We start from the raw sequence: 12419 nt of genomic DNA, 5'->3' as shown, positions 1-12419 counted from the left end.
AGCTTGCTCCCTAGACCTCTCTAATTGCCGGCACGGTCTTTATCTGCCAAAGTGACGAGCGTATAGCGCGCCTGCTCAACTTTCTGGCGTCGGCGCCGCTTCGGTTTCACGTGCGTACTGCTACACTGACACACTGACACTGCTGCAGCTGTACAGAGTACACAGTGCACAGTACATACGTTTAGCTAGCCTAGCATTTACTAGCACTGGAATTACTGCTCTGCTCTCATTGACACAAGCTTGCTCATCAAATGCTGGACTTGGAAGAGCTAAGGCGCCGGCGGCAACATGCTCGCCTCTCTGATGACCCCGCTGAAGTTGCTGCGACTGTGCAAAGCTTGATCAATTCAGGCAAAATAAGCTCTACCGGTATCGAGCAATGGGACCTATATGAACAAGGCATGGTTGCAGCTCTCATTGTTGCAGATGACTCTCTGGCGTTGGAGTGCTTGACAAGACTGTCCGACAAGTTTCCAGAGTCTGCCCGAGTTCACGCTCTGAAGGGCATGCACCTTGAAGCAACAAAGGACGCTGATGCTGCCTTGGCCTTCTATAATAAAGTATTGGCTGTAGAGCCTACCAATGTGGTTCGTTTCCTGTTTGTTACCTCTAGTTGCTAACAATAGCCGGTCATAAAACGGAGAATTACTCTCTTCAAGTCAACAGGAAAGGTCGGCGATGCGATACAAGCACTTTGCACCTACGTCGATGTCTTCTACACAGACGCGGATGCTTGGGCAGAACTGGCAGAACTCTATGCTTCAGTCAATGCCCATGAGCGTGCCAACTTTTGCTACGGCGAGGCGGTCCTACTGGCACCACATGAATCTATGACGCATCTCCTGTACGCAGATTCATTCTACACGCTGGCCATTCAGCATCCAGGATCTAACCACATGGAGCACGCTCTTCGCGAATACTTGCGCGCAATTGAACTTAGAGATAACTCACTACGTGCTTTCTGCGGCGTCAAAGTATGCTGCTCCGCTCTGATGGGAGATCTCAAGGAGACGACTGCTGTAGAGCTCAAGAAACTGGATCTGCTCGCCACAAAGCAACTCGCGCAATTGACAAGCAAAGGTCTTGCAGGTGCGCAAGAAGTAGAGTTCGCGAAAAGCTTGCTGGGGCAAGCACAGCTCGTCAAGTGATCGAGATAGGCTAAATTTGTTTCTTCATTCGCTTGCTCAGAGAGATATGATAGCTGCGTACTTGCTCTGCCGATGTAATTCACGCGTGGGTATCGAATTCGAGAGAATGTTTCACATCCTTGAAGACGTCCCGTGCCACGCTAGAATTACAACGGACACCATCTTAGCTTTCCGCTTGCTTTGAGTCCTCTACAACTGCAGACTAACAGCCGATCGCTTTGCATTTAGTCACAAAGGCCAGACCACTATGAACCGGTTGTAGGACTGTTCAGACAAGGTATCTATTTCATCGCGATCGGGAGCCTATTAAGTGCACCCATGAACAGCTTGCATTGATTTTCGCATACTCTCTGACATGATCATGACCGAAGAAGCTAGCAGTGAATAACATTTCTACATCTAGGAAGTTCGGCTAGCAAGTCTTTGCCATGTGCTCTTGCAGTTGCCGAAGTCAATGAAGTAGCAAGCAGTGCTTCCATGTGACAAGCCTTATGTGGGAGTAGTCTGCTGATCGATTGATTCGAAACGGTGCGGCCACTTCATAGAGCAAGCAAGCAAGCTGGCAAGCGATCAGCTGTAGTAGCGCAGGAAGCCATCATGAAACAGTGCAGCGGCAGCGTACGTACGCGCGCATTGAGTCAATCGCGAAGAAGGCCACCCTGGCCCGTGCCCTTGGCGATGGCCACATGGCGGCGAGCCGCAACGTCCGCAACGTCCTCTGTAGTAGTAGCAGGAAACTTTGGAAAAAGGGCAATTGCATTGACAGGTCGAAGAGGCAAGATCAGGAGCAAATTGTCTCAGATATTGCCTTAGCGCTCTGGTCTATCTGAGGCAGCTCGTACGAGTTCGAAGTCGCCAGCTGTCGAGCGCAGCTATGCATGCTATCTAGTATCCTCGCGTTCTTGGCGTCGCAGCTTTGCAAGACGCAATGCCTGCACCCGAGTGTTCACAAGTCTCGCACGTTCTTGTGAAGCTTGGTAGTCAAGTCCTGATCAGTGGGACCACTGGGAGGGCTTAAGGCCTTCGCGCGTAAAGCTGCCTGCCTCCACTCGCGATCGCGTGCCACCGTGGCAAGGTCAGCACTTTCCAAACTGCGAGAACATGAGCTCTATGATCCCGGCCCGAACCCCATTCTCAGACATGGGTATGTATTCGGCAGATGATCTTTGTGTTAAAATGCGACTTTCAGGACTGGATGCGATATAGAAGGCTTGAGACCACCTTCAGACGACTTGTATGTACAGGCATTGCCCAGCAAGGGTCGATCGGTCACTGGCTCACTGCTCAATGTACAGTCGAAGTCAATCTGGTGGGCGGCCAAGTGGGCCTTGCCGCTGTCTAACCGGCAATTTGGCAGCGCGAGATTCGCTTGCCTGCTCGAACCACAACAGATCAGCGGCTTCAGCACAGCATGGTGTCTCGGTGTCCGTACCACCGGTCCATCGGACGCTCCCAATGTGCACAACACACAACTTGAGCCGTAAGCACACCAGGTGCTATGCGTACCAAAATCAAGTGCGCCCCTACTGACAGCGGCCTGTCAAGTCCACGAGATCCGGCAGAACAGACAACGCGGCCTGCACCGCTTCGAACGAAGACCATGCGCGGCTCTTCTCGGTCGACGACCTTGCAGTGAAGCCCAAGGCGCTGTGGCAACCGCGGCACAGCTGTCTCAGGATGCTATGTGAGGGCGTATAGGTTGCGAGTGCATGGAGCTATAAGGACTCGACGAACCACATGAGGCTTGCGGCAATCAATTCAGCAACTATGTTGGCCGGTCTCCTGCTATTCGCAGGCTGTCTGAGCTCGATCGATGCCATCCCTCATCTGAAGCGCAATGCTGCTCGATTGGAGCCTCGCCAGTTTGCGTCGTCCTGTGTGCCTTCTACCGTCACTGTCTTGACAACTATTCCTCAATGTACAGGCAACGCTTGCGCTGTGCAGACCATTACATCTCAAGGTCAATCATTCAGCGTTTCGACTCTTGGCAGCGCTAGCGGAATTGCTGGCCAGGTCTTTGGCGGGACTACTTTCGATAACCCCGCTTCAACTGTTCAAAATGCTGGAGTGGACGCTTTCACAATCTGCGATGATGACTGCACTGTCGCCGGCGTTCCATTCCCGTCTGGCTCGACCGTCTTTTTCACCAACTTTGTTCCAGTACCGCCGGGCACCAATGTCGCAGGTGGTACCACAGTGACTGACCCAAATGTGCCGGTCACCACTCCTGGGCTGGCTACAAGCACATTCGTCTCAACTATCATCAATGGCCAGACTATTACAGACGCGAATCAGCTCGTAACGACAACTCGCATGGGCAATGATGGCACAATCACGACTGTTGTTCAGACCATTACACAAATCCTTAGCCCGAACGGCCCACAGACATTTACAGTCATCGTACCTGGTACTGGAACAACTGTTACAAGAACCATCACTGTTACCAATGGTGGTCCCGGTGATTTCCCATCCTCGACTTCTGCTCCTGTAACAACAGTGCCAGGGGTAACAACATCGCCTGGCGGCACAAGTTCACTACCGCCGGTGACATCTGGTTCGTCAAGTGTACCGGGTCCACCAATTCCTACTACAGGGCCAGGTTCAAGCAGTTCTTCGGTTGTGAGCACTTCAGGCACAGTAGATGGTCCCCCAGGGACGACGACGCCCGGTACCTCCAGCACGACGTCGGCTACAACGCCGCCTGAGGGACCACCAACTACGTCTGTGACAGTCATCACGACAAGCACTACTTCCTCTTCATCGTCAAGCAGCACCACGCCTCCGTCTACGTCTGATACGTCGTCGTCATCGTCGTCATCCTCGAGCACTACAACTTCTTCTTCGTCGTCAATCAGCACCACGCTTACGCCGAGTGACCCTACGACTAGCACGTCATCTTTCAGCCCTACAACTTCTTCTACATTGTCAAGCAGCACGACGCCTACGTCTACGTCTGATACGTCGTCGTCATCGTCGTCATCCTCGAGCACTACAACTTCTTCTTCGTCGTCAATCAGCACCACGCTTACGCCGAGTGAACCTACGACTAGCACGTCATCTTTCAGCCCTACAATTTCTTCTACGTTGTCGAGCAGCACGACGCCTACGTCTACGTCTGATACGTCGTCGTCATCGTCGTCATCCTCGAGCACTACAACTTCTTCTTCGTCGTCAATCAGCACCACGCTTACGCCGAGTGAACCTACGACTAGCACGTCATCTTTCAGCCCTACAATTTCTTCTACGTTGTCGAGCAGCACGACGCCTACGTCTACGTCTGATACGTCGTCGTCATCGTCGTCATCCTCGAGCACTACAACTTCTTCTTCGTCGTCAATCAGCACCACGCTTACGCCGAGTGACCCTACGACTAGCACGTCATCTTTCAGCACTACGACTTCTTCTCCGTCGTCAAGCAGCACGACGTCTCCGTCTACTTCTGAACCACCGACTAGCACTTCTGTGACGACCAGCATTTCTGTTACTTCCTCTACAACCTCTGCTTCTGCTACATCTTCCGTCAACCCCAGAGCTTGTAGCACTGGAGATGAGTGCACCAACAACGGTTTCCCTCTTGGTATCTGTCTCGATGCGAGTAATGTGCCAATCGTAGGTGGCCTTGGCGTTGACACTGGATTCTGTGCGCTGTCTGCCATTCTCCCGCCATTTGCCGCAGGTTCTAGTGCTGCCGACTGTCTCACTTCGGATGACTGTACCAACATCGGGCTGAGCTTGTGTCTCTTCACTGCATTGCCTGTGACCGGTGGCCTTCCACTCGAAGTCGGACGATGTGTACTTGGTGCCTCGACTGAACCTAATCCTGCGGCTGATTCTGGCGGTATTGTGACAGGTCTGCTCTCCCTCAACCAGCCTTGTACCGCCACCAGTCAATGCGGCGTTGGACTCTGTCTGCCTGTCCTCCTCAGCCCAAACAACGGTCTCTGTCTTCTTCAGGATCCTGTGGGAGACATTCTGACACCGCTTGGTCAGTCGTCGTCAACTGGTGGTGGAACACCGACTGCTGGCCTCTCCGGCGTCGTGAATACCATCCTTGGTCCAATCACACCCACAACCGAGCCACTGACCCCGGTTGTTGATGGTATTCTCGATGGTGTTGGCACCGTCGTCGACTCTCTCGGCGGTGGCAATGCTCCAGGCAGCGGTGCAGGCAATGGCGGTGCTACCTCCCCAAGCACCACGACTGGCGCTGGTGGCGGCATCCCTGCCAACCCCTTACCGTCCCTGATTGCTAATGTCGGAGAAGCAATTGGTGGATTGGGTGGAACTAGCACCGCTCCTGGCCCTCTGGCAGCTGTGACGGATTTGACGAACGCTGCTGCCGGCCTTGTTGGTGGGCTTCTTGGCGGTGGCCAACAAGCTCCATCCGCTCCTGCTGCTCCTGCCTCGCCGACCACTCTTTTCACACAAACTGCCCCCGCTCCACCTACACTTGCGCTGTCTGAAACTCCTAGCGTCACTGTGCCAACACTGGCTGCGCCGACGTTCGCTGCACCAAGTATTGCCGTCCCAAGCATTCCTGTACCTTCCGTCGCACTGCCCAGCGCACCTGCTGTACCTGGCGGCTCGGGTCTGCTAGGTGGTCTCGCAGGCACTGTCGACGGAGTCGTCGGAGGCTTGCTCGGCTAGTCGACTTTCTTTCAATTCTATGCTTATGACTTCCATGTCAACAAATCTGTACAGACACTTTGAGGCCAAGGACTCTTTTGCTGCAGAGTACCGATGAGCCCTTACATACTTTCATAAATGCACGCTTTCTTAGGATTAACATGATTAATATGGGTATACTCTGATGCATTGCTTGTCATGTGGTGAGTCGGCATTGAGCAATCGGCATCCTGCTAGAAACACCTTGTCATTGCCAGCGCTTTGCACCCTGAATCTCTCCAATAGCCATTCGCCGCTTGTCGCTATCAGCGAAAAGCGCCTGGATGAGCTCCACGAGCTCGCGCTTGTCAAAGTCAACAAGCGAGCCATCGCGATATAAATCCAGAATGTATGCCAAATTGGCTTCAAGAATCTCGAGGCAGTAGCGGAATTTGAACCAAGATGGCACATAAGGCGCTGCCATAGCCTGGACTTCGTCATCTTGTGCAGGATTAGAGAAGAGCTTCCGCTCAACAGTCGAAAGCAAGTCGCCGAGTTTGGCTAGCTGGGCGGATTCTTGTTCAGCAATGTCCGTCATACTCATCACTTCATAGGTGAAACACGCAACGACCGTTTCCACCAAGTTTCCAAGGGCTGTCAATAGTGTTGCATGCGAAAGCGTGCCTTCCCAGCGCTCCTGCAATCGGCAAAGCAAATCAATACATTCTTGTAAAGTAGCGGTGCAAACAACTTCTTGCGAAGGTGTGGTGCAGTCGACAAAGCCAGAAGCGCCATCCAGTATGAGATGGAGTTGTTGTTGCTTTTCTTCAATCTCAAGCTTGTAGAATGAGTCGCCGAATTGTTTCAGGCTTTCAGCAGTCGCCGTCAGATTAGCGTCGCGTCTCGGCAACAAGGTCGCCAAGTAAGAAAGGTCATTGTAAAGAAGCATGCGAGGCAGCCCTCTTTGAGTCAGATACGGCACTAAACCGCGGTAGAGTAGCATGATCAGGGGTACCACATCAATCAGTCTTTGCGAAGCTGATCGGACTGGACTTTGACTGTTGTCCAACCATGTCGCTTCTTCCCGTAGCGTATCGACGAGCGCAAGCAAGTCTTTCGGTAACGAGGACACCATATACTTTTCAGAGAGCGTGACCTTCTGACCACCAGTGAGATTTGAAAAGGTTTGTTGCTGGATCCCAGGAGTAGTAGGGATCGGAATGTCTTCATCCAGACCCCATGCATCATCTTCTTCTTCATCATCCTTTGCTTTTGTAGTATGCTTGGAATCTTCCACATCCCATTCGGGGGAACCCCAAGCATCTTCCTCTAGCTCCTCTGTGGGCTCGCTTTGCTTTACAGAATTTTGCGGTTCCTGAGCAATGTCTCGACCAGTGACGTCTTCACGTACCTCGACCTGCTCAGTTGCGCCACCCCAGGCAAGAATGACCTTTCGTGCCTGACCTAAAGTTGCGTCGCGCTTGCGAACGAACCAGTGGTGATTGATGTGTTCTATCCAGTCCGTCAAGTCTGTATCTGATAAGAGTCCCAACTGTGCCATCTTCTTTTCGAATTCACGAATAGAGACAATGTGTATTTTGATGCGCTCCGTCGCTTGGACTTCAATAGGTAGTTGCGCAGGCAGAAAGGTTTGCTGCAATTCAAGGAGTATTGCGGGCATCAAGTATTGCTGCAGCAGGACGAGCATTTCCGCTGGAAGCTTTTGGGCAAGATATTCGACCACTTGCTGCAGTGCATCGAGACCTGTGCTGCCGTTGCTGTTGCTGGATTCTAGTCGTATGCTTCCTTCTGCGTGTTGGCACTTGGCTTGTTGAAGGATTGGCAGCACAAAGAAGGCCTCAATTTTCTTCGAGAGAGCCTTTGCTTGTTTATTGAGCGCACCGAGCATAGACATGGCTTTGACAGCATCCTCGAGCGCATCACCGGATTCGATCGTGAGCGCCGTCTCCGTCACAGAGACCTTGCCGTGCCAGACGGTTCGCGCGCTTTCCTCCACTTCTCCGTAGCACCTAGTGATCTCACCCGATAGTTCTTCGTTTTTCAAATCAGCGAGAGCTGCATCCTCCTCTGATTCCAAATCGGCGCGCAAATCATTGAGCATACCCAAAGCTTTGCACAGATGACCTGCCTTTGACACGCCCACAGCGTTTTGATAGCGTGTATCCAAGCGCTGCAGTGTTTCCAACTGAGATTGTTCTTTGTGCGCTGCGTCAAGCTGGTCCTCCAGTTGTTGAATGGTACGCGCATGTTCCATTAAGATATCGGCGAGCTCAAAGGCCACGGGCGACGCAGCAAACACCTGACGCGCCTGCTTTGTAGACTCATTGTCATCCGCAAAGATACTATAGAGTCGCTTGCCATGTCGATGCACAAGGGCGTCCAGCTGTTGCTCGACTTCAGGCAGACGTGCATCCAGTAATTGCACGACTTGCGCGAGACGTGTTGAGTCTTGCTCTGCAAGTGAGTCGATGCGGTTTACCACAGCATCGGTCGGCCCATGTTGCTCAATTTCCTTGAGCAGCTGGGCAGACATATATCCTCTGCGATGCAAGCGTGTTCAGCCCACTGGATCAAGGTGTTTATGGATGCTGGTTGCTGCTGGTCAACTTGGCAGGAGCTCCTTCAGATGGAAGTTGAGCATTGGCAGCACTGCGCGATGAAGCAGTCATTGACTTGTATTCTGAATGTAAATGATCATTAACTAGCTAGTGTACAATAAGAAGATGATGTTCTCAAACCTGGCCAGCGACGCTCGAGTCGGGCGAGTGAAAGCCAGCACCTGAACGTTCCTTCGCAACAGGACCATTCCAGTGCGTAACGCGCTTGGTGTGAATGGCTGGGTAGAGGTCGTATACCAAAGTCCAAAGGTAGAGATCAAAGACAAATGCGACAAGCCACTCCATAACGGCCGCTGTCGATTGCTTCTGTTCGTTGTTGAAGTACACGCCAAGCACAATGGCAAACACAATAGCAAGCAAGATGATAATCAACTTCAACGTGTAGGAGAACTTGAGCATCCTGGCAGATTTATAGTCTGTATTGAGCCAACCCCATTCAGCCGTCGTGAAGATGGCAGATAGCGCAATGCAGACAATGAAGCCGATAGTGAAGTGCCAGTGCAGGCGGTTGTGGTTGATGCTGTCCTTGACTGACAGGGAAATAAGACAAGCGCCGCCTGCAGCAGCAAACAAGATAGCCAAAATACTGAGCCACTTCTCTCGCGATCTCTGGTTTGGGTCCAATCGGGCCTTGTGACGCAGCCATCGCTCGAGACTCAGCGCTGCGACAAAGAAGCCGGTAGTCACTGAACAACAAGCGATGAAAAGTGGCTTCTCAATGGCGCCGATATCAGAAATATAGGGGACTGTGCCATTGTCTGCCTTGATCCTGGGCTTGCCCTTGGCAGTCCAGATGGAGAGGAGGGCGACCAGGACGCCGAACCAAGTGAAGGCTGCCACGAGGGGCACCCAAGCGTAGCCCAGAACGATGTAGTGCTTTGCAGGCATGATACTGTGCTGAACGAGGCGACGAATGAAAGGATACTTGCGCTCCAAGTGATATGGACACGGAAAGGAAAGAGTTGGTTTGAGAGGCTGCTTGCTGGATGATTCTTGTCCTGTCAGAAATCCAAGCTGACGTCACAAACAGATCCCGGGCCGCAGAAGGGACAGTCACAGAAACTTGTCCTTGCTGGGCTCATGAGTGTTAATATTACAGGCTATCGTACACAAAAACTATCAGTAAGTACGGTCCATTCCTGCCATGCGAAAGAAGCTTGGATCAGAAACACCGTGACCACGATAAGCCGACGGAATTAGTGGCGGCAGAGCTTCCTGACTAGCCATAGACATCTTCAATGGCGGAAGTCGATGTTGCTCAAATGGAGGACGACCAGTCAAGTGCTGTGGCACGGCCTGCTCAGCCATCTCCTGCATCGAAGGGAGCCACTGATTCAAATGCGGTAAAGGGGTCTTTTGCTCTTCAGATGGCCTTGTTTCGGTCGTCGATGTCATGACAAAGGCTGGGGACTGGCCATGAGACGATGAATCACAAGAAGATGACTGGCGAGAGAAGGTTGAATGAGCCTCCTGTGGACTGGTAGAAGGATGGGCAGAAGGCGAGTATGGGTGTCGTGGGGGTACTCCGTTGCGACCAGTGCGTTTTGGCGCAACCAACTTTTCAGGCTTCTCGTGCCTGACAGCGCGTTCCTTGAACTCTGAAAGGTAGTCTTGGTAGAGCTGGTACTCCACAGATTTGCGGTACTCGTTCGTTTCGGCCACATACTTTTGCTTTAGTGCATCCGCAGCTGCTTCAATCTTGACCTTCTCCGCAGGCCCCAGGTTCTTCCACCGCTCTCCCGCCAGTCTCGCGATTTGTGTAAAGGTCAGCTTACTTTGCCGTTGCTCTTCGCGTATTTGGTTGGCGAACATGACATAGGCAGATGGAGGCCGAGAAGGAGCATTCTCGTCCACTTTCGGGTGTCGCTTGTATTGTCGCTTTGTTGGCATCATGCGTTGACATTGACTGTCTTCAGCATCCGTAAAGGCCAAGCTTGGCCGTCTGGTTGAAATAGAATTGGATCGGCTTCGTGTACCATCCTCGGGATGGCCAGTGCCGTCGCTTGAGCCATCATCCAGGGGCTCTGTCGAGGGATGCCCGCGAATTGTGGCAATGTGTCGCAGCAATATGCGCCTGTGTCCCCGCTTGATGTCCAATGCCTCCCTATTATGCATTAGCGTCGGCCCTGAACATCGACAAGTAGCTTACAAGTCTGATTCTGTAATATCGCAAAGAGAGGCCCACTCGTCGAAGCCCTCTTGTTCAAGACGAGCAATGTACTGAGACAGGCCAAGCTGTTCAAGACCTATCGCTACTTCGCGCTTCATATTCGCTGTGAGACTCTGGGTAGCGGCGTGATGCCCGGCTTGCCTACGAGGCAGCTGCTGGTAGCACGCTCCACTGAGCGTGGTGAGCGTTCTTTGATGGTTTCTCTGCTCACACTGCCGCTTCTCGATTGCTTCGAAAGGCTTTGGTGCAAAGATCGGGTAGGCCACGGAGCTACTAAAGACAATCGTCTTGATAGCAGAATGACGCTGCGTTCCAGTGCAGGTCTTTAGGATAGACGAAGAAAGACAAGGCTGAATCAGTCCAAGAGGTATAGTAATGCTTATGCAACCGTGAAAGCGGGCAGTCGTCTGGTTTTGACGTCCTGCCCAGATGTCAGCTGCAGTGTCGTACACACATCGTGGTCGTCTGGTGCCCCAGATTTCATAGAAGCTGATGCTTTGGCGCGTGCGCCTGACATTTGGCAGGTGGCCGGCCTCTGCCCATTGCCCAAGTGAGCTTGTGATACGACGGAGATAGCTGTCAAAGGGACGGTCGTACAGCCTGGCGTAAGGAGATTTGGCAATTCCAAGTTGTCCCGCGCAGAGACACCTTTGAAGAATAACGTTTCGTGGCGTTCGTGAGCGCCGAGAGGATCCGCGCACGCATCATTCATTTCGTCTGGAGCTCTGCTACCATCCTATCAACACAAAGCTATCAGCAAAATCCGCACTGAAGCCTCAGAAAGGCCGTCAGCAGATTCAGCACTGCGGGCTTTCCATGGTGATCATTGCCTGACAACAGCATCAGATGCAGTGACTCCAAGAGCTCAAGGGCTTACAAATGATCCCACTCGTTGTCATGGACGAACCACAGCGTTTGCTGTGTGTATCGAGTCTACTATCGACTTTCACGCTTTCAAGACTTGCATTTTCCCCGGAGCATCAATTTGTCATGCTCCGGGATCGTCGCGCGTAAATTCTTTGCACGAAGTTCACGTCAACAGTTCTAGGCGACGCCAAGCTGGCTTGCGGGGCTAAATCTTGATCGCCGAGATCCAACTTGGAAGATTGAAGCAAAGCGATTGATCCAAGCGAATCGTAGCCATACTTTCCGTACAAATTCCTTCATCTTAGATTCTTAGCTACTTGACTATAAGCTTAGGCCATGGGCATGCTGGCTATATTGGCTCATGAGAATTAGGGCTCCATGAGTGCATCATGATTCATGATTCATGACAGCCAGGAATCAAAAAAAGCTCCTGACTCGTGTGGCCCGTTGGAACTTGGTCAGTCGGCTTAGAGATGAGGGGCCCATCTCCGTTGTACACTGTAATTTGGTGTCTTAGGACTAAGTTAGTAGTCATACTAGTCAAGTGGTGCGCAGCTGTCATAGACTCATAGTAGGCCCAATTTACATGGTAGCAGACTGGCAGTCGTAAGTGCATCTCAGGAACTGAGAGCCTGAGACATCAGTCTGCGAACATTGCAGATGAATAGATGATGCATATGACGCTCAGACGCTGCCAAGCTGATGATGATCGGCGCGCCGAAAGGTGCAGAGCTGTAGCGGGCGGCGCGGGCCTAGCGGCAGTGTAGCCTGTGGCCTGCAGGTAACAAATTACAAACAATCGCATGGCGGAGAATCCTTCGTGAGTGGCATTGTCTGGTCGGATCCTGGGCTTCGAGTCGCTCGTATCCGAAATAAGGTTTGGCTGGCGATTTCAAGTTGACAGTCTCCAAAAACGTGCTCAAAGTTCGGAGGAAATGATGCGCCGTCGTCAACGAACACGATATCAATGACATCGGCGCAGTGCAAGCC

At 52.2% G+C, this 12419-nt stretch overlaps 5 protein-coding genes across 5 annotated transcripts; 2 read left to right on the top strand and 3 right to left on the bottom strand.

Annotated features, from left to right (window-relative positions):
* The first annotated feature begins 125 nt into the window (after nt 1-125).
* On the top strand, nt 126-1232 carry BCR37DRAFT_375443 (uncharacterized protein). The gene is made up of 2 exons (XM_040868380.1): nt 126-587; nt 627-1232. The coding sequence occupies exons 1-2, from the start codon at nt 252-254 to the stop codon at nt 1146-1148; spliced, it is 858 nt and encodes a 285-aa protein (XP_040728076.1). The 5' UTR covers nt 126-251; the 3' UTR covers nt 1149-1232.
* A 1683-nt stretch (nt 1233-2915) lies between these two features.
* Nucleotides 2916-5795, top strand: BCR37DRAFT_390125 (uncharacterized protein; the record flags this gene model as incomplete). The annotated part of the gene is made up of 2 exons (XM_040870803.1): nt 2916-3868; nt 4604-5795. 2 exons carry the CDS (start codon nt 2916-2918, stop codon nt 5793-5795), a joined length of 2145 nt encoding a protein of 714 aa, XP_040728075.1.
* A 128-nt stretch (nt 5796-5923) lies between these two features.
* On the bottom strand, nt 5924-8369 carry BCR37DRAFT_375440 (uncharacterized protein). Its single transcript, XM_040868379.1, has one exon. It carries the CDS (start codon nt 8305-8307, stop codon nt 6022-6024), a length of 2286 nt encoding a protein of 761 aa, XP_040728074.1. The 5' UTR covers nt 8308-8369; the 3' UTR covers nt 5924-6021.
* Nucleotides 8370-8432: 63 nt separating this feature from the next.
* Nucleotides 8433-9532, bottom strand: BCR37DRAFT_1584 (Frag1/DRAM/Sfk1). The gene has a single exon (XM_040866150.1). It carries the CDS (start codon nt 9278-9280, stop codon nt 8507-8509), a length of 774 nt encoding a protein of 257 aa, XP_040728073.1. The 5' UTR covers nt 9281-9532; the 3' UTR covers nt 8433-8506.
* Nucleotides 9396-10800, bottom strand: BCR37DRAFT_1155 (uncharacterized protein). Its single transcript, XM_040865954.1, has 2 exons — nt 10542-10800; nt 9396-10496 (listed from the first exon to the last, which is right to left on the bottom strand). Exons 1-2 carry the CDS (start codon nt 10658-10660, stop codon nt 9512-9514), a joined length of 1104 nt encoding a protein of 367 aa, XP_040728072.1. The 5' UTR covers nt 10661-10800; the 3' UTR covers nt 9396-9511.
* Between the last annotated feature and the right edge of the window lie 1619 nt (nt 10801-12419).

Source organism: Protomyces lactucae-debilis (genome assembly GCF_002105105.1).
Source record: "Protomyces lactucae-debilis strain 12-1054 chromosome Unknown BCR37scaffold_1, whole genome shotgun sequence".
Taxonomy (NCBI): Eukaryota; Fungi; Ascomycota; class Taphrinomycetes; order Taphrinales; family Protomycetaceae; genus Protomyces; species Protomyces lactucae-debilis.
Note: the sequence above shows the minus strand (reverse complement) of the source record. Positions and strands in the feature narration are given on the sequence as shown.

Excerpts from the sequence above, each read along its gene's own strand:
- BCR37DRAFT_375443 (XM_040868380.1), top strand. The coding sequence starts at position 252 with ATGCTGGACTTGGAAGAGCTAAGGCGCCGGCGGCAACATGCTCGCCTC. Across the intron at positions 588-626 it reads CTGTAGAGCCTACCAATGTG|CCGGTCATAAAACGGAGAAT; the intron begins GTTCGTTTCCTG and ends TGCTAACAATAG.
- BCR37DRAFT_375440 (XM_040868379.1), bottom strand. The coding sequence starts at position 8,307 with ATGTCTGCCCAGCTGCTCAAGGAAATTGAGCAACATGGGCCGACCGAT.
- BCR37DRAFT_1584 (XM_040866150.1), bottom strand. The coding sequence starts at position 9,280 with ATGCCTGCAAAGCACTACATCGTTCTGGGCTACGCTTGGGTGCCCCTC.
- BCR37DRAFT_1155 (XM_040865954.1), bottom strand. The coding sequence starts at position 10,660 with ATGAAGCGCGAAGTAGCGATAGGTCTTGAACAGCTTGGCCTGTCTCAG. Across the intron at positions 10,497-10,541 it reads GATATTACAGAATCAGACTT|GGAGGCATTGGACATCAAGC; the intron begins GTAAGCTACTTG and ends AATGCATAATAG.